General features: G+C 40.6%; 1 protein-coding gene across 6 annotated transcripts in view; it reads right to left on the reverse strand.

Annotated features, from left to right (window-relative positions):
• The window catches only part of FBXW11 (F-box and WD repeat domain containing 11), a 138,742-nt gene that overhangs the window by 81,400 nt on the left and 37,054 nt on the right, over positions 1–20,288 (reverse strand). For 3 of the 6 annotated variants that reach the window (XM_053284882.1, XM_053284883.1, XM_053284884.1), the window contains one exon: positions 11,059–11,160. The exons of the other annotated variants lie outside the window; for them this stretch is intronic. In XM_053284882.1, the coding sequence (XP_053140857.1) occupies positions 11,059–11,160 (102 nt within the window). The remainder of the gene's footprint in view (positions 1–11,058; positions 11,161–20,288) is intronic. 6 annotated transcript variants of the gene reach the window in all.

A 20,288-nucleotide genomic window follows, 5' to 3' on the forward strand; every position in this document is an offset into this window, starting at 1 on the left:
CGTAGTGTCTGGATTTTGGAGCATTCCAGATTTCGGGTGTCTGGATAAAGGATACTCGACCTGTAGAAGAATCAAGATCTGTAGAAATATAATTTTTTTTAACTTTAATAATTTGTTTTAATAATTGTTTTATGATGTTTTTATTTGTTTTATGCTACTGTTTTAATTGTTTTGTATATTTTAATCTGTGCTGATTTTTAAATATTCTTTTACATTTTGTACACTGCCTAGAGATGTGCATATCAGGTGGAATAAAAATATGATAGATTTTTAAGAATATAAAAAGGATCCCTGGATAACTACTATGAAAAATATGGAAATGGAAATATATACATACACACACACGCAGAGTAAAGTGTGCCATCAAGTCAATTTTAACTCCTGGCGCCCACAGAGCCCTGTGGTTTTCTTTTGGTAGACTACAGAGGTGTTTACCATTGCCTCCTTCAGCACAGTGTGAATGAATGATTATATATATATATACACACACACATATATATACATACATACACACACACACACACACACACACACACACACACACGATATAAAATGCAAGGAATTGTTTGAGAGTGACCAAACTCATACAATCCGGAAGTAGCATTTACTCTTTTTTGTAAACCATAAGTAAATTATTCAGCTAAATGCTTTTCAACACTAACTGAAGAGAATACACTACCTTGATGAGCACGAGAAAGTGCAATTGCAGAGCAATGAAGTGCCTGCAAGTTATTATCCAGCATTTTCACTACCAATCTAGAATTTGATAAATTAAGCATATTCTAAATAAATAAAACATCTATTAGGCAAGATCTGCCATTTTGAGATGCTATGCAAAAACTGCTTCTTTCTTTTAAGCCACAATTTACTCACAGAGATGCTTAGTTAAATAACACAGTCTAACGAAACTAACGCACACAGAAATGTATAGTTAAGCCTTATTAATTTTAGGATCTGCACTCCACCTATAAACAAGCACTGAGAGTGCAAAAAAAAAAAATCACCTTGCATAGTGACAGCTACCCTAATTCAGAGTACAAAAGTTACATATTCATTAACTATTCTATATTTAGAGACTGTGTGCGCTTCTGGCTCTATCTTCCATTTCTTGATTCCTTTCTTTTTCACTGACAGGCACCTTGCTCTTCAAATGCAAAGGTTTTTGTTATTTTTTGCCTTATACTTTTGTTTTGACATGATCCTCATCCAACAGAACTGAGACATGGTCAGGGGTGCACCTAGGTAATTTTGGCACCCGGACCTGAAGGGCTTCAAAGCCGCCCCCGCCCCCGCCCCCTTTAAAGGATACTACCAGTCCATACCTTCTCCCGCCACTGCTGGCTCCACCCTCCTGGGGGGCCTCCAAATGATCGGGGGTGCCTCCCCATAACCCAAATGCTACTCTGCTGCGCCGCTGCTGCCCCACTGCTATTTTTCAGTCTTCACCACCAGGGGATGGGGGGGGTGGTGAGCCCAGCAGGCCATGGCCACCACTGTGGTGGGCACAGGAGCTGGCACAGTCTGAGCTCAGAGCATCACATGCCTGTGACGTCACGGGCATGCGACACTCCAAGCTCAGACTGCGCCATCTGAGGAGGTCCACTTGTGCCTGCAGGGTGGCCGTGGCCTGCTCAACTCAGCTCAGCCCCCACCACTGACAGTGAAGAGTGAAAAATAGCAGCGAGGCAGCAGCAGAAAAACAGCTGAGTAGCGGTGGGGCAGGAGCAGCAGGGATATGGAGAGGCCCCAGGAGGATGGAGGTCACAGACCCGGTCCCTACGGTCCATAGCTAAATGTGCTTCTGGACATGGTATGACTATACCAGACCATCTTAGCTCAGAGCTCTGAATGAGGACATTCCTCCTTTTTGTTACTGAATGGAAGGTACTCAGACATCAAAGTACAGTCTTAATCCCTTCTTCACAATAGATAACCAGCTCAATCCAAATCCACCTTTAGTTATGTAAATTAATACCTATTTAGGAGAAGGAACCTCCATTTTGGAGGGAAAACCTCAAATCTGGATTGGCCCAAGACCAGAGTTACATCAGATAAATGCTAGATCTTCTCATTGGACCCATCTCTGGAAGAATGGGGCAGCCTTCCTCCTCTTTAAACCTTATAAATATTGGGGCCCCAAAGCTAGCAATTTCTCACCATCTTCCATCTGGTGTTCAGAAGGTCACAATTTTCCATCTGCTACTGGTGTCCAGAAAGGGAGACACTATTGAGATTAACATTCTCTCAGCTAGGGATGCACTTAACTGCTGAACTAAGGTAAAACTCAGTACTAGTTAATTTTTTATACTCCTGTGTATACTTTTACATTCCTATTTCCCCAATTCTTATTTCTTAATACATTTCTGTAGTGACCAGGCCCTCCTCTCCCCTAAGGAGTTAACCTGAAGTGACCCTGTCCTGACTGACAGGCTGGTGAACTCCAGGAATCAGCCAATCAGCACACCAGGTGGGTGGGACCTAGAGAGTGTTGGGGGGAAGAGAAGAGTTTCTTTGTTAGAAAGAAGCAGGCTGGGGGTGAGGGCAGGATGTATGACCATGGAGGATGGCTGTAGAAGCAACTGCAGATCCCTGAGAAACAGAATTGCAGGAAGCTTGATTCTCATCAGATGGTGGGTGAGTTTCCAAGGGGAAGGGGATTCAGCTTAGGGAACGGTTTGTTAGATTTTGCGTTAGAAACTTATATTTGTATGTGCTTTGTAAACCCTGATACTGTTCTAGGATGGTCTATCTGTAAGCTTTTAGAAATGCTTTTGTATTTTCCTACATCCATGTTCTTTGCAACTGGGTAACCACGATTTTTAAAGTGTACCACCCCAACATCATCTGGGGTGCTTTTTGAAGTATTCTTGTAACCTACTAAGTATTTCCTTTACCTGTACCTAAAAGCTGAGAGAGCCTGACTGAAGCTGTCTGTAGCATTTAAATAAAGCCCCCCCTTTTTTTTTGTTCTTTGCATTTTTCAAGCCCCACTGAGTGGATTTTTAATTCAGGAAAGCGGGAGGTGGGAAGCGGGGTTTATCTAGTGCAACACGCCTCATACGTTCAGCAAATACTAGTTTTCTCACCGTGGTTGCATGTGTAAGGTTTTTGTATACTTTTCCAATAGCAAAAGAAGAAGTTTTCCCTGGGATTTCCACACAAGCCCGGTGTATGTGTGTGTTAAACTCTGTCGATAACTGGGTGGTACTGGCAGCCTAGATCCTACCAGGATTACGGGAAAGAGTGGGGAAGCCTTTGCTCAGAAAGCACAGAGGGGATGATTCAGCATTGTTCTTCCCCTCACATGGGCTGGCTCTGAGACAAAGGCTGGTAATCTGCTGCAATTTCATATTAGAAATAACTTCAGTCTAGCTTTAAAAGGTTCTAGAGGATTACTTGCAACACTCTTCCCACACCATATATCTCATATTTACTGTTTGTCTAGACCTGGGTTCTGTGGACTCTGGTTGCACTATGCTAGTACGTCCCAATTTGGTCAGTTCTAGGGTTGCTATAGCTGTATCCAAGTATGGTCAGCGACTCTAGATCAGTCTTCAACTGGTGGGGACCTACCCTGAAGTAATGGCTTGCTCCTAAAGTGGGATCAGATCAATCTCTACTGAAGGTAGATTCCAGGAAGCATATTTAAACCCCCCAAGTCTGTTGCACATGGCTTCAAACAACGCAAGTAAATTTATGCAGTGATTCTATGCAGCTTGTTTCTCCTGTTTCCTAAAGCTTGAAATATTTGCCCAGTCATGTACATAGCACACTTCAGCATGCATGTGTTTTACTACTGTAATTTCATTGCTTCTTACAATTCCTGCACACAGCAGATCTCCAACACATCAGCTTGCAGCAAAAACTCACTTCTGCTTTCAAAAGGTCAATATCCAACACTGCCCATTGGGGTGCATGCTAGAATACATCCTTTGCAATTTCATAAGCAACAAGATTTCTGGGACTTACATTATATATTGCTATAGCAGACCTTTCTACCACCCATGCAATCAGTTCCCAAAATCACTTTTTACCAGAATGACTGCTATCAATAGGGACAGAGCAGGATCCAAACCACCACTGGCAATCTTCCAATGGCTCATAGGCAATCTGAAGCTTTCCCCCTCCAGCAGCAGCCTCCCATGCCCTTGAAAATATCTGCATGATCAGGGTTCCCTGGGCAGCGTAAGTAGTAAGGGGCTGCTTCCAGAAGGAACGATTGTCCTCTCTCCCATATACGTGTGAGAAACCACTTCGGAACAGGCATGGCGATTTTGTCCCAGGCTGTGTATTTAATACACTTCTAAGCGTAGGAGAGGACAGCTGGTCTTGTGGTAGCAAGCATGACTTGTCCCCATAGCTAAGCAGGGTCTGCCCTGGTTGCATATGAATGGGAGACTTGATGTGTGAGCACTGGAAGATATTCCCCTCAGGGGATGAAGCTGCTCTGGGAAGAGCAGAAGGTTCCAAGTTCCCTCCCTGGCTTCTCCAAGATAGGGCTGAGAGAGATTCCTGCCTGCAACCTTGGAAAAGCCGCTGCCAGTCTGTGAAGACAATACTGAGCTAGATAGACCAATGGTATGACTCAGTATATGGCAGTTTCCTATGTTTCTAGGTTCCTAAGCTTAGCACAGTAATTAAAGCTTTTGTACTTACAATGCGCAGTTTAAAAACAATGCAGAGAAACTTCCAATGGACCTGATCTCGAGAGCCATGTATGCACTGTGGCTCTCTCATTTTTTTGTCTTGCAGAGTTAAAAGACTGAATTGCAGCCCTTGGTACGGGGGTGCACAACATAAGGCCCAGGAGCCACATGCAGCCCACCAAGACCTTTTGTGAAACTCACCAGGACTGCCTTAGAACCAGTGGGGAAGGTTCTAAGTGGGGACAGTCCCCATGGGGATTCTATCTAAAAACTGCTGCAAAAATGAGGATGTGGGTTCTCCAGAACTCTTCAGCAGTCTGATTGTCAAGCAAAGGGAATGGGGGTTAAGTGGGCATGGAGTGAAGGTTATACAATAAGTACAAACTTTGGAGCTAACTAAAAATGGAGGAAAGGAGAAAACTAGGAGTAGACACAAAAGAAAAGGCAAGTTCAGCAAAAATTCCCTCCCACACATAGGCGCCTGACCTTCAGAAGCAGGGACAGTGTTTTGCCATTACATGGCAAACTACATTCTGACATTAGTCAGAATGTCAGCGAGAAATAATAATCTCTAATATAGTTTCCTCTCAGAGTTAACGTAAGAAGGGATTTTACAATTATGATCACTTTTTTCCAGTCTGCTGTGTTGTATATTTCATGCAACATATGTGTGTTGTACTGTGCTTATTACTTTTTTGCAGACCTATTTCTGGTCAAGATTGACCCGAGCTCACATTTACAAAGTTGTAGACTGCAGGCCATGAGAGAGAAGGGCTGTTTCCAGCATGCAGAAAAATACAGGATATAAAGACCTTTTCAAATCCAGCTTTTCTGTTATTAAAAGAGATGATGTAAGTGCTGAATAATCTTAATTAAGTTTGTGTTATTATATGTGAAAATCCCTTACTCTGCAAGTTTCACCTGGGAAGAAAGTTTCCAGTTGCTAGCCCTTCCTAGCAATCAGGAGCAAAGGGTCCCTTGAGAATTATAACTACTGAGTCATTAAAGCAACAAAAATTCCAAAAGCAAGCCATTTGTATTACACATAGCATCTTGTTAAGTATACCATACTTTAAAACATCTGAATGTCTCCAATACACAATGAATGAGGCAACCCCAAGCCAGAAAAGGGGGATTAATACATCAGGTCCAGGGAACCTAGCAGAGAGATTGGAATGTATGTACACAGCATATAACTTTTTTCCCTTAAAAGTTATCAGCCTGAGTCATCTTTGTAGTGGATGAACAGGGATGGGACACAACAAAAATGCATAGTAAACATATTTTTAACTACACCAACACTATCCACTTTATTTATATCACACTCTTCCTCCAAAGGGCTCAGGATAGCATACACGGGACAAAAGCTATAATGTAGTAGTTAATCCAGCGAGCTTCATGGCTTACAGGGAATTTCATTACAGGTTTTCCAAGTTTCTTAAATATATACTAAGCCAGTGTGACTGAGCACAGTAATATAAGAAATGTTCCAGAAAAAGAACTGATATTCTAAATTATTCTAAAGATAATTTTTATCAGCTATCTACAGTAAGTTTTATCATACTGAACTTTACACTTCTTGCCTCGCCAATTCAAAACTGAAGGTCAAGAACCAAGTCACCACAGCAGGTCAGCTTTGCTCAACATCAACACCAGCCTTAACACTCTCTCTATGGTACAGTTTTAAGCAATCATGCAAGGATCAATTCGGACATCTTCCCTATAATTTAAAGCAGGATATTTTCTTCCCTTCAGAGAACAAAACAAGAGCTTGCCATTCAAAAGCTGCTACTGCAGAAAATAGAATTAAAATAGTTCAGCGCATTCTTCAATGTGTGCTAAATTAGATTAACATTTTTAAAATTTTGTTTGATTATTGTTCTATAACACTACCCTAGAAGCAGAAGAATGTCATCTGCTTTCTTACAATAGCAAATACCTGGATTTAAAATTTATCTGGATAGACACCAGGGTTCACATAGCCCTGACATCTTTCCCCACTACGAAACTAAAATAGGACAACGTGTAGTAAGAACAGAAACAGAAGCTGACCTAGTTTTGTCACGCAATTACTACAGCAAATGTAGGTCAGTGGAACACAAAGTAACCTGGGAATCTACCTTACCACCTCCACTCTGGCATAAATTTCAGAACTAAGAATAAAAATGTTTCTTCTTTTAAATTAAAAACTTTCACTCCCAAGATATGAATATTTGGTTTTTAGAACAGCGTTACAAGTTTTATTTCACACCAATAAAGGCTGCAAAAGGCAGTGAAACAAAATACAAAACTATCATTATTCCCACTCAGAGGCTTTACCATCTAAGTGTACAAGAGGACAAAATAGGAACTGGACCATTTCAGGTCAGAGTGAGGGGATGCAGGTGTCATTTGAAGAACAAAAAGAAGCCTAGACAAGGCTTTATGGGGGGCAAAAAGGGATTTCTCAGGCTGAAATCAGACATGCATTTTAAATGCTCTAACCACTACAGAATCTTCCCCAAGGGCAGTTTCACACATTATCACACCCCATAAATTATAACTTTTCTACTTTCAAGTGTCATCACACCCCCTTCTAGCAAGGGTTCCAGAAGACATTCCTCTGCGGGCCCCACCCTGGATGCTGGCTCATGCTGCCCTGCAGCTAAACTCCAGGACAATTCCACAAGTATCCTTCCAGAACACCCAGTTGTCATTTTTTTTTCACTGTACCTCTTTCTGTTCTCCAGTGAAACAGATTGCCTGGGGAAACCTTTCCCAGTTTTACCAACTGGCCTTGCCAATTTTTAAGAACACATTACTCTCCGCCGTTTTGGTCTGCAACGCCTTTTTGAAGGGGACACACTCCCCATCTTCTACAAAGTAACAGAAATGGTGTCAGGAAAAAGGGGTAGACAGGCATGGTTTTTGCTAGCACGGGTGAAACCAACAACACTTTCCCCAAAACCATTTGTGGGGAATAGAGGAGGAGGAGGTAGGTGAAGGAAAGCTGCACTGGTGAAACTGACGTTTTCCACTCACACTTCTGTATAGGAAGGAAAAATGTGAAAGACCATGCTCAAATGTGCACAATTCTATGGAAAATTGGTAGGTGGAAGACTAAAAACCAGTGTTCCCTCTAAGAGGGATTCCCAGATGTTGTTGACTACAACTCCCATAATCCCCAAGTAAAAGCTATTGCACATGGAGATGCTGGGAGTTGTAGTCAATAACATCTGGGAATCCCTTCAAGTAGAACACATCTGTTCATCAGGCAACATCAAAGATATGCAGAAAGGTTTAAACATATTTAAACCTTAAATACCTGTACCTTATAGAATGACTATCAATGTAAAAGCTTGATACATTTAAATATACTTCTATCAAACATGTAAATCAATAGCTAGAGGGAGAGAGCCTCAAAAGGGCTTCAAGTGACAAATGTGAAATCTGCTTAAGAGGAATTTAAAGCAACTGAAGTTATTGGATGGATAGAGGAAACAGGGTAGTATAGGTATGGGGAGCCAACAGCATCAAATTGAGGGTAAAAACAGGCTTAAGATTTTGAAGAGGAATGAAAATATGTAGGTACAGACAGAGAGGCTTAAAGCAGCACTGCAAGTTGTTTTTTGCATTCAACCCTATCACTTGTGCCACATTATCTACCTACATCTTTGCAAAACTGCCTTCAACTAATTAACAAGTCCACAAACATTCAAAAGATGCATGCATTTTCGGATTTACCCCAAGGCAAGATCTAATTGGTGTGTGTTGGGACCAATTTCCCCAACCATCTTTCATACAATATTTTTTGAGGCTTGTTGAATTCATGGTGGACTCAAGATTTTGAGTGAGTAAAAAACAATGGGGGTGAGTGAAAAACAATTACCCAGTAGGGGAATAAGTAGTTGTTGTAGGGAACCCTAGAACTGAGCCTTTGATTCTCATTTACATAAGCTTGTACAAATCCACGTGCCAGCTCACAAGTTGTGAGTACCCTCACCCTTCTGGCAAGTAGAACACCCAGCCCCTAACAGATCACTTCACCAGAGGTCTAATTCCCACTGCCATTCTTGAGAAGGTAAGAAACAGCAGGGATCCTTTACAACTTTGTGGAGGGGAAGAATAAATGGGCTTCTCTTTATCCCTTTACAAGTAATGTACTTGAAGCAAAAACAAGTGTGCCTGGCACAAATAAAGATTTTATTACATAACTACCTCTGAATATCCTAGTCTAGGTCCCCACAACTCCCTGGAGCCTTCAATTTCTCAAGAGCAGTGTTAACAAAAGTGACCATTTAGCTTTAGAGCTGATAAAATAAATGCATCAGACACAAACCTACGTCTATATTCTGAATGTAATATCACAAAAGCAAGATGCCAAAGAATGGAAGACGGACATTTCTGGAATAATTATGATTTAATATGATCATGCATTATCTGTTGAACACTTCATTTGATATACTATAACAAAAGAAGAGCGCATAGTCATTTTTATGTATGATGACAGCTGTTTTGATGTTTCTTTAAAACTAACCATAAATGAGCAAAATTAATCCCATGTTTCCAGAAATCCCCCCAAAGGATGAAATGGCTCCAAAAACCATGAAAAATCGTGAGGGGAAGTCCGATTTCTTGAAGGAGCGACCCACAAAATGGCTCTCTTAGACAAGATTGAGGGCGGAAGTGTCCTCCACGGTAACTTCCGGCCCTCTAGGAACCATGGATACGTGGGTTTTAACCCTATCGTATCCATGGATAATGGAAACAAGTGTCTATTAGACACCCCACAGCTTCACTGTGCTGCGAATAGTGGTTCCATAGATAACGAGGTTCTTAGTGGGAATGGTCCATAATGTCATTGGAAAGAGAGAACCAGTGTTTGAGTGAAGTCAGAGACCAAAGCATAGGTTAGCATTAGCAATGTGCAGCGGAAAAAGCTAGACAGAGAAGTAACATTACCACCATTACTCCTTGATTTATTGTATTTGAACCCTGTTTTAGGTTGGCAACCTATCGTCTATCTCACTATATAGCATGACATAGGGAAGAATAAGATATATTATCTCCCTAAATTTCCAGGAAGCTTCCAAACAATACCAAATGACTCTGTCAAATATATCAAAGTCATGTCCCACACATTTTGCTGCCACAGATAATTACAGCTTTATATGATGAACCACATTGCACAATTATCTGCAAACACCAAAAATTTATGTCTGAAATCTTACAGCAAGTCATTATTTCTAGGCTGTAGGAGGCCAAGAAGAAAAGTCCCAAGAAGCCTTGCAATTCTCTTGATGACAGAGGAAGGAACTACATAAGCTCCACACACAGCCCCCTATTTGATAAAACATGGTCAAGTTTACAGATTGCATAGCATGTGGCCTCTATTATTTTGACAGCTATTATTTTTCACCACATTGTGGAAAAACCCATTCAAGTCTGTATTGCAACACAGAACTATATAAACAGAACACCACAAAAGTAACAGTGGATAAGCCACCTGACCTGGTCACTAAAGATATTTTTAAAATGGCCCCATGTCCAAAAGAAAGTACAACCACTGAGTTCAGCTATTTAGAATAACTTTGAACTGTCAGTTTCATTCATAAAATTATATCGTTTGAAAAGTATGGATAAACAACCTTGAGAACTACAGATTAAAATAGCTACATAATGTTTAAACTCTTAAAGATTTACTGGTGAATTTATCAGCACAAAAGGCTTTAGAAATATGCTGTAAAGGTAATGGCACCTGATCAATAGTTATTTTCTACGCTAGGGTGGATTCTAAAATCTTCATACCAATAATACAAGACTTGTGCTTGCTTCCGCTATTTTATCAAATAACACAATCAGAAGTTAATAGTTACCACCACACTGCCTGTACAAAACTTAAATGTACAATGGTTAAAGGAATCCGAGTTAGTAATTTGTTATTTGTATGTGTCCCCACCCTTCTCAATTAAAAAGTAGAACATTCTTCTATTAGAAGAAAACTCAAGCCAATCGACAGGGTTCCATGTAAACACAACACTGGCAACAAAGAGCCACTTATCCCTCTTCTCTAAACATTACAAAAACCCTCTCAGGTCCATTTGGAGTGCACATTGAGAATTCACATTGTCAAACTGAATAAACGAAACTGATTAAAAATTTAAATGTATAAAACTCAAAACAAGAACAGGCAACATGCAAGTCTGATTTGCATTGCTACTTAAGAAAACAGGTAGAGCAAAATGCTTACCATATCCAAATTAGAATGATTTGTATCATTAAGCCCTCTTATGGAGGACTCCTTCAAAAACTGGGAGAGGGTAATACAAAAACACATTCAGGAGACTTAGCAATTTAAATTGAATCCAGAGAGAGTTTAACAGTGACCACAGCATACGCATAACACATTTACAACAAGAAAGAAGAAAGGCACCTGGAGACATCTGACACTGGGCATGCTCTGCAGGCATCTCAGTGCGCACATGCTCTCTACCAGGTTGGAGCAGCCTAGCCACAAAGACCTTGGCACAGAACACTGCAGGATGACAAAAAGGAAGGAAGAGAAGAAGCAGTTAGATGCCACAAGTTACTGAACGCAGGCAACTTATTAGTAAGTTAAAGTGGATATGTACTGTTTAACCAATAGAAAGCAAACAACAATATCTAGTCCCATTCTTAACTGCTCAGCCAGATCATCAATCAAGAGCACAATCCACAAAGCACTACTGTTACATATATATATAACAGTACTCATTCTGAAATGTGCTTTGGGGCTCACCTATGAAACCCAACGAAATGGAGATTGCTCAGTAGCAACACTTCATGGATTGTACTCCAAATTATCCAGTGGCCTTCACTGGTCTAACTGTTTTTATGAGCTTAGAGGGAGAACAAAATGGAACTGTGTCCTTGAAAATGGACCCCAGAGTGCCTCCTTAAAAGTTCGTTTGCTTTATACACAACAATATACCCACCACCGAAGTAATTTTTAAGTTTGATATAGGTATAAACTTGCAATATATCAGGATATAGACTTGATTCTGGGGAACATTCGTAGGTTTCTCGCTGCTATTGTAAAAGCATACTAAAACAACTTGCTGTTGCATTACGTCTTACTTGGTATCACCAATTTCTCTTTCTAATGATACATTTCCAAGTTTCATAGGAAGGAAACTACATTGCATATTGCAAGCATTTATGACAAGCCTCCTACATAAGACTTATGCCTTTATGGGCAGAAAGGGTATTAAAAGTGGCACCTTCTAAGCAACTCTACTAAGTGTCAGATACATCTGTTTGATTTTGAGGCAGTAAATGACTAAGGGAGTATTAAGTTGCTCAAGCTCCCTATCAACTGTACAAACATTTTAGAAGTAAAATATATACTTGACTGGCCATATAAACTCAATCAGGCTACAGTCCTGCATTATCCCTTGCCACATTAAAGGCAGCTGATTTCAGGATCTAGTAACTGATCAAGTTTATGCTCTAAATAAGTTTCAGATGAAAAGATACTAAAGGTTTAAAAATGGATTTCGGGTCCCTATTAAATACAAAGTGTATTAGTGATCTGCCAATAAACAGCAGGTAAGCAAGTACAATTTGCCCCAGCTCTAATCCCAATGTCTCCATCTACTTACTATATCTAACTGTTACTACAACTCCGAAGTCAAGGTTTATATAAAGCTAAATGGCCATAATCTAGAAAGCTACTTTGCATATATCCCAGAGGGTCACAAATGCCACATGAGAATTTGTAAGTTTGACTTCTATGGAACTGGTTCAGCAGTTCTCTGGAGTTGTAGTCAAAAACAGCAAAACTAATTCTCAATGCACAAACGGCTGAACTCAAGCTTGTTCCATATTGAACTACTCAATCCTAAAACTATGTCAAGTTTAAAAAGGTAAATTAATAGTTTGGAGGAAAATCGGTGGGTGTGCATTTAACTGCAAGGCATATTGATTGATTGATCATTTGTTCAAATTTTATACTGCCTTTCATAAAGCATTCCAAGGTGATTGACAAAAGATAAAATAAAATTCCATAAAAATCATGTAGTAAAAACCATTAACACACCAAAACTCAACCACCATTAAAAAAGACAACAGTAGCAAGAGAGCTGAGAGGCCTGGCAACCCCGAAGGAGTAAAAGCTTGAACAAATAAAAAGGTGTTTAGTTGTTTTTAAAACCACAGATGTCAAAGCGTGGATATTTGCTGGGAGAGCATTCCAGAGCATGGGGGCAACAACAGATAAGGCCCTGTGACACGTGCAGGACAGTTTAGCCTTTCTCAACCTTGGCACACAGAGCAAAAGCCCCCATGACGACCTTGTTGGGTGGGCAGAAACCCTTGAGAGTTGGCAGTCCTTCAGGTATCCAGGGCCAAACCTTTAAAGCAGGCATCCCCAAACTGCGGCCCTCCAGATGTTGCTGAACTACAACTTCCAGCATCCCTAGACACAATTCTTTGTGGCTGGGTATGCTGGAAGTTGTAGTTCAGCAACATCTGGAGGGCCGCAGTTTGGGGATGCCTGCTTTAAAGCTTTAAAGGTAATAACTAGCACCTTAAATTGGATCTGGAAACAGATTGGCAGCCAGTGCAGCTCTTTCAAAATAGATGTAATATGCACTGAATTAGCAGTTCTAGAGAGAACTCTGGCAGCTGCATTCTGCACCAACTGAAGTTTCCGAATATTCTTCAAGGCAGCCGCACGTAAAGTGCATTGCAGTAATCTAGCCATGATGTGACTAAGGCATGGGAAACCATGGCCAGATCTGATTTCTCAAGAAAGGGACACAGCTGGCACACTAGCCAAAACTGTGCAAAGACACCGCTGGCCACCACCTCCACCTGAGCATTCAAAAGCATGGCTGGGTCCAGCAACACCCCAAGCTGTGAACTTGCTCTTTCAAGGAGAGTACAACCCATAGGGAGCTGGCTGAATCACCCTACGGCTTTTCTACTGACCAGCAGCACCTCCATCTTGTCTGAAATTAACCTCAGTTTGTATATATTAGGTACATATGAGAGAATGTAGACAACAGATAACACACCATGCATATAACTAAGAGTTCTGAAAAGCTATTTCTGTACTGAAACAAAGGAGAAGGCTCTGACACAGGTGCTGAACCCATGCCTCTCAATTTTCCCAATTACCTATCTTGATACTTCCAAGGTAAATACGGGGGGGGGGGGGGGAGAGAAAAGATTGATATCAGTGTTACTCAGATTTTCTACTTCAGAGTCTATACCTCAGTAACAGAATACTGTATGCAGAAGGTCCCAGGTTCAATCCCTGGCATTTCCAGATCAAGGGGTATCAGATGGCAGGGCTGGGAAAGGTAGCCAATGAACAGGAAAGAAAAAAAGCAGCAGTAACTCACAAAACCAGGAATCTACTGGGAAGACCTTTACCTAGGGTATGGGAGAGCTGCTGCTAGTCAGTTCTTCTGGGTGAGATGGACCAACAGTCTGACAGTATAAGGCAATGTTATATCTGTACACAAACAATGCTAGGTGTATGTATTGTTTCCATACTGAAGTTCACAAACAAAATCATTTTGCTCCAAGATTAAAATACTACAGCACCAACAGAAGCATAGTTTAATATGCTCCATCTTATTATTTATTATTTCTTTGTGAAAACCACCCTGAGGCATTCTTGGAAGGGTAGTATAGAAATCAACCAATCAAATAAAATCAAATGATGACAAATAAGTAGCTTTGACTCATGCACCAAATATTGAACTATAATATTCTAATCCAAGGCCACAATATTGAGTGGCAGTGTAATAAGTCCAAGTGCATAGTCTGAAGGCCCAGAAAGCACTTTGTTGAAGCCAAGCAGATCTTGGTCTGGTTAGTGCCTAGATGGGTGACCACCTGGGAACCCACATACACTTGAGTCCCATGATGGGAGGAAGGCTGGATATATGTTAAATAATAAACAAAATTAGTAAGTTTTTTGTTTGGTAACATTTACTGATCATAGAAGACCTGAGCTGAACCAGAAGCAAGTAGCTTCAAGATCAAGGGTAAGTTCCGAAGCAATTTTGGGACTGTCTTCACAGAAAAATAAGATTACTTTTCTTTAATTCTAATGTTATAACCAAGCAGTAGTATTTTATTCCTAAGTAGCTGAAGTATTATTTCACTTATTCCTTTTAAATATTTTAGGTATTTGACTTTTGAAGAGTCTGAAGAATTATCCTGTCAACATAGGTAGAATCCTCTATTCCCTCTCCCCTAATTAACCCAGATTAAAATGGACCATGAAGCAAAGCTGGTGCTTGCACAGGTGACTCAAGGCAACAAAGTGAAGCCAAACATCAACAAGTGAAAGCAAAAAGGTACCAACCCACCCCCTACATCATAGCTCAACCTGGTCTGTGTGAATATTCTCTCGGTCCAAAATATGACAGCCAGCTAGTCTATGAGCATGAGCAAATGCCCCTCATTTATGCCCTGCTAGCACATGGCACCATATTGTACAATCTGAGTTTTCTTACCTTCCCCCAAATGGCTGTGGAAATGAGAGCTCTACTAAGATTTGAGCGGTGTGAAGTGTCCTATTTGCCAGAGGGCTAGGAGCACTCATGATTGGTGAGCTGACAAATGGACTTTTAGATGCCCTATTATTTTTTATTATTAATGCCACTTTTCAATAAAAGAAATTGTCAAAGCAGTTTACTACCAAATAAAATGAAAATATGGCTCCATGGCTCACAATCTAAAGAGATACAAGGGAGACACCAGCCAACAGTCACTGGAGAGCTGTCATGCTGGGTCAAATAGAGACAGTCGCTTTCCTCTGATAAATAGAAGAGAACCATCATTTTGAAAATGCCTCTTTGTCCAATTAGCATGGGACCCTGGCAGTGCAAAAGGAAAGAGACTAGCTTGCTTTTTACTAAATTTCAGCATTAATAAAAAATACTAGAAGGTGACATGCAGACAAAAAGAAATGAGCAGCCCAAACATAATTTCATGCCACATTTAAGGAAGCATGTGAACATTCTGGAGAATGGTATGAGGTGTGGCTACAGGAATTAATTATTGCATCATAAATTGGACATGCTTCAAGTGGTGATTTCAAATTAACACAACTGATGTATTTTTATTTGTGCAGAACAGCATTCTAATATTTTACCTTATATAACAAGCAACTTGCTCCAGATGAAGTCAAAATGGCAAAACAATATAATGGCAGGTGGTCTGCAGTTTTGCATTCTATCAATTGATGAGCTAATTTTTTCTAAAAAGTTAATGAACATTTTATGTCATCTTGTACTTTATGAAGGGAACAACTTGCTAACTAATCTCATTCTCTAGCCACAGTTTTTCGACTAAGTCATCTGGAGCAGAAACCTGTTCATTTCTATGTAATGCAACTAGTACATCTGTAGGCACTAACATAACATTTATTCTAGTTTTGCAGTCCATTTTCATATTTAGGTTCAACAAGCTCTTCAAATGGGATATAAATGTAAAAACAAATCATTAAAATGAAGCCAACTTCTACCGTCAGACCATTTTGAGCCCAGTGTGGTTAGCAATCCCAGCCCTCCTCCTCAAGATCCTCTAACTAGAGGTAATGTGACTGAACCCAGGACTGTCTGCATCCCTGGTAGGTACCCAACCACTATGCTCCCTCACACTGGAGAAAAGGAGGTGTGGCAAGAATGAAAACCTTCAAATCTGTTGCCTACTGATGAACCATTTGCAATTTCTGTCAAGGGATCTTTTTATGCATTTGAATCTTTGATCAACAGATTATGCAAAAATGGAGACATCAGATAGAAAAGGAAAGCTTCCTAAAGCTCAATAGGTGGCTGTTTAGGTGTAACTTCTTAAGGCGGGTTAGACTTGCCAAAGTAAGGGGAGATGCTGCTGTCAAATACCGTATTTTATGGACTATAAGACTCACTTTTTTCCTCGAAAAATATCTGCCAAAATTCAGGAGCGTCTTATATGTTTTAACAGTTTAATATGTTAAAACTCTGAAAAACTGGATTAAAATTAAGGTGCGTCTTATAGTCTGTAGCGTCTTATAGTCCGTAAAATACGGTATCCACAGGAGCAGTGTTCCCTCTAAGGCAGGGATCCTCAACGTTAGGCCCCAGATGTTAGTGGACTTCAACTCCCATAATCACAAGCCCCAGTGGCCTTTGGTTGGGGATTATGGGAGCTGAAGTCCAATAACATCTGGGGGCCCAACGTTGAGGATCCCTGCTCTAAGGTGTGCACACACAAGTTTTTTTGATGCCCGCTCAGTTAATTTTAGATCCCGCTCAAGTTGAATCAGGAAGGCCCCACTCTGAATGCACATGCGCACACAATGCCTTGATACTGCCGCCCAGAACAGAACTCATATAATGAAAACAAATTAGAGAACACTGCACAGGAGCTCCCAACTTAAACATTCTCCTTGCAGTGCAGGGAAGGGATCAGGCAAGTTCAAAGACTGCTGCACATAGTTAAAGTTGTGATGAAATAAATTTCAGTGGATGCTTAGTACAAATTTATTAAACAGAATTATTATTGGTGCCATCAAATGTACAGGTGTTTTATGAACAAAGCAGACAAAACCTAAATTTTGATATTGTTAAAGACAAAAAAGGAAAGGGATAACAAGAGATAAATGTGAAAAGTTACATTATACGGATATTTAAAATAATGAAAAACCTTCAGTTTTAAAAAGTATTTAGAATGAGCCTCATTGCAACTCAAAACTTAAGAAAAATGAAAAATCCAATCTAATGTGCACTACTTTCACCTGATAGAACAGATACACATTTTACTTACTTCCCCATATTACTCTCTATTTGTAATTTACACTCCATGTACCCACACTTTAGCTTCTTCTTTCATTTTCATCTTTACCTCATGAATCATATGTACATCAACAATTTCAATAGGTACACCTTAAATAGTGGCTTCCTATACAAAGAGGTCATCAGAAATTCAGACAGCAACTTCTGCAACTTGCATTTTAAAATGATGTTTCCTTTAATTTCCCAGGAATTCTAGGATCCTGGGAACCACAGCCTTTTTGGGGGTTGCAGCAAAAAGCTACACTTCCCAGGAGCACCGGACATTTTAAAATACAATACAAACTATGGAAGATGCTGCCGCCTGCACTCTCATTTCTGGGAGCAAATGTACAGGAAAGCAGCCTGTACACTGCCTAGTCCTGTGAGTTTTTAGGGCTGCGGTTCAGTCTGCTATGCTTTGGTAGTGCTTGCCCCAACCCAATAGGCCCACAATGCTTTGCACAGCCCTAATAGTCACAGAGAAAAAAGATCAACACAGTCATCATCATGGGGTGGGGGTGGGGGGGTCACATGGAGGAAACTTGTCAGAAATTGAAGTTTCACATTTGTTGTGGGCAGAACACTGAACTCAGGAGCCACAAGTAACTTAGTTATCCATGAACAGCATTTTGCCCATACTTAAATAGGAACTAAGAATGAGGAGTTTAAAAGCTGATAAGCTTTGTACACTGCCCTGAGTCTGTGGATTGGGTTGTATATTAAATCTTTTAATTAATTAGTAAAAAATAAGAACCAGAAAACAATATGCAATATTATTTGAGACACAAAATAATGTAGTTGATCCCAGAGTGGAACTGCTTATTTCAAAAGTAAGAATGGTACATAAACCTGAGCATAAAACACTGCATATATAGGATAACTTTTAAATGTTATCTTTGTCCCATTTTGAGCAAATCTGGAGACCCAATAGTGTTTTCTACTACATATGAAAAGAATGTAAGCACTGCAGGAAAATTTATAGAGGGAAACATCTATTTTTCCTCCTCACTTTAAACACAGAGGCACTACTGCAACTCTAAAGTAAAATGCAGTTACACCTACATTTAGTTTCTGGAGGGCATGAACACCACCTAACGGCGCAGCAGGGAAGTAACCTGCCTAGGGAGCAAGAGGTTGCTAGTTTGAATACCCGCGGGTATGTTTCCCAAACTATAGGAAACACCTATATCAGGCAGCAGCAATATAGGAAGATGCTGAAAGGCATAATCTCATACTGTTCAGGAGATGGCAATGGTAAACCCCTACTATATTCTTCCAAAGAAAACCACATGGCTTATGGTCGCCAGCAGTCAACACCAACTTAACGGCACAACTTCACCTTTAGAGGGCATGATTAAACACTAATCTTTAGAGGATATTAAACAATAAAGTTTATGGAAATGGTGGATTTTCAGGAGGGATTTGAAGAGGGACAGGACATCACATAACAATCCTAGGAGGGCGTTCCAGTCAGTGGGGCAGCAAAAAAAATTTCAAGTGAAGGAGAAGGCTCTTAGCTGAGTATGGAAATCCAATCAAGTAGCATTTATTGCATAATTGAGAGGAGCATGTGGGTTCACACATTGCATCAGGTCAAATACAGTTTTATCTGACTGGTATAAGAAAGAGGCCTCTTCCAGTCGCCTAACCTTTTCTGATCGCCTTTAAAATGAGGCAAAGTGATGGATTGGAGGTCACATCTTTGACAAGTTCTGAATTCCCATAATTACTGCCATTTTACAGAAATTATATTTGTCATTTCAGGGCAGGGGGGAAAATTGCTTCACTTACAGTATTTCTGGTCTTAGCTATTTAAACTCAGTAATCCAATATAGGTATTTTTCCACAGTATTTGTCAAGCTACTTTGGACATTATGCACCAATAAAATAGAAAGACTGCTTCTGGAACTTTATGCTCTAGCAAAATGGTCAAATACATGTGACTACAAGGATATAATAAGTTGTTTTATAAAATCCTACAGCACGTGATAAGTAGGGATGTGCACGGAACTGCAGCGGGCGGTTTGAAGGTGGCGGCGGGTGCCACTTTAAGGGCGGGGGAGGGTGCACTTACTCCTCCCTCCGCTTACCCCCCTCCTACAGCATTTTGTTTAAAATCCCATCGGGGCAGCAGCAGAAGAGCTTCTCTCAGCTGCAACACGGCTACTGCCATCATGGAGAAGGGAGAGAAACATTGGACTTACTGTGAATGGTTCCTTCTGTTTCATCAGTAACAATGAGTTATCCTCTACTTGCTCTGGTAGACAGGTTAGATTCAGGTAGAAGAATAAGGTAGCAGGAAGTCTGAACTCCCTCCCAGCAGGCACTGGGGGCAGGATCCCCAGTTCCAGAACTGTTGCAGCTCTGCAGTAGTGTACATAGAGAGGTACAAAAAGGAGGCAGATAGAAAGAAAGCTGACCCGCCACCGGTGAACCTGTTTGCTTGATCCATGGATGGGACGGATGACCTCCGTACACTGTGTAAAAAGAATCATTCACGGTAAGTCCAATGTTTCTTTCTCACACCATGTAGGAGGTAATCAGTAACAATGGGACATGCCACAGTGGTAAAATGTGGGAGGGAGTGGATCAGGCTATGACTACTGGCTGTAGCACAGTGTAGCCAAAAGTAGCTTGTACCAAGATAAAGGCATTAATTTTATAGAGCTTGATGAAGGGAGAGATCAAAGACCAAGTTTGCAAATCCCCCTTCAGATGGCCAGAAAGGAGATGTGATAACATCCCATTGCAGTGAAAAGGAGAATTGACTTTGGGGATTGGTTCCCCAAGGAAGGATTGGTTCTCAGGATCACAGAGTCTGAGACAATGCAGAATTATTTCTTCACCT

Source organism: Hemicordylus capensis, chromosome 1 (genome assembly GCF_027244095.1).
Source record: "Hemicordylus capensis ecotype Gifberg chromosome 1, rHemCap1.1.pri, whole genome shotgun sequence".
NCBI lineage: Eukaryota > Metazoa > Chordata > Lepidosauria > Squamata > Cordylidae > Hemicordylus > Hemicordylus capensis.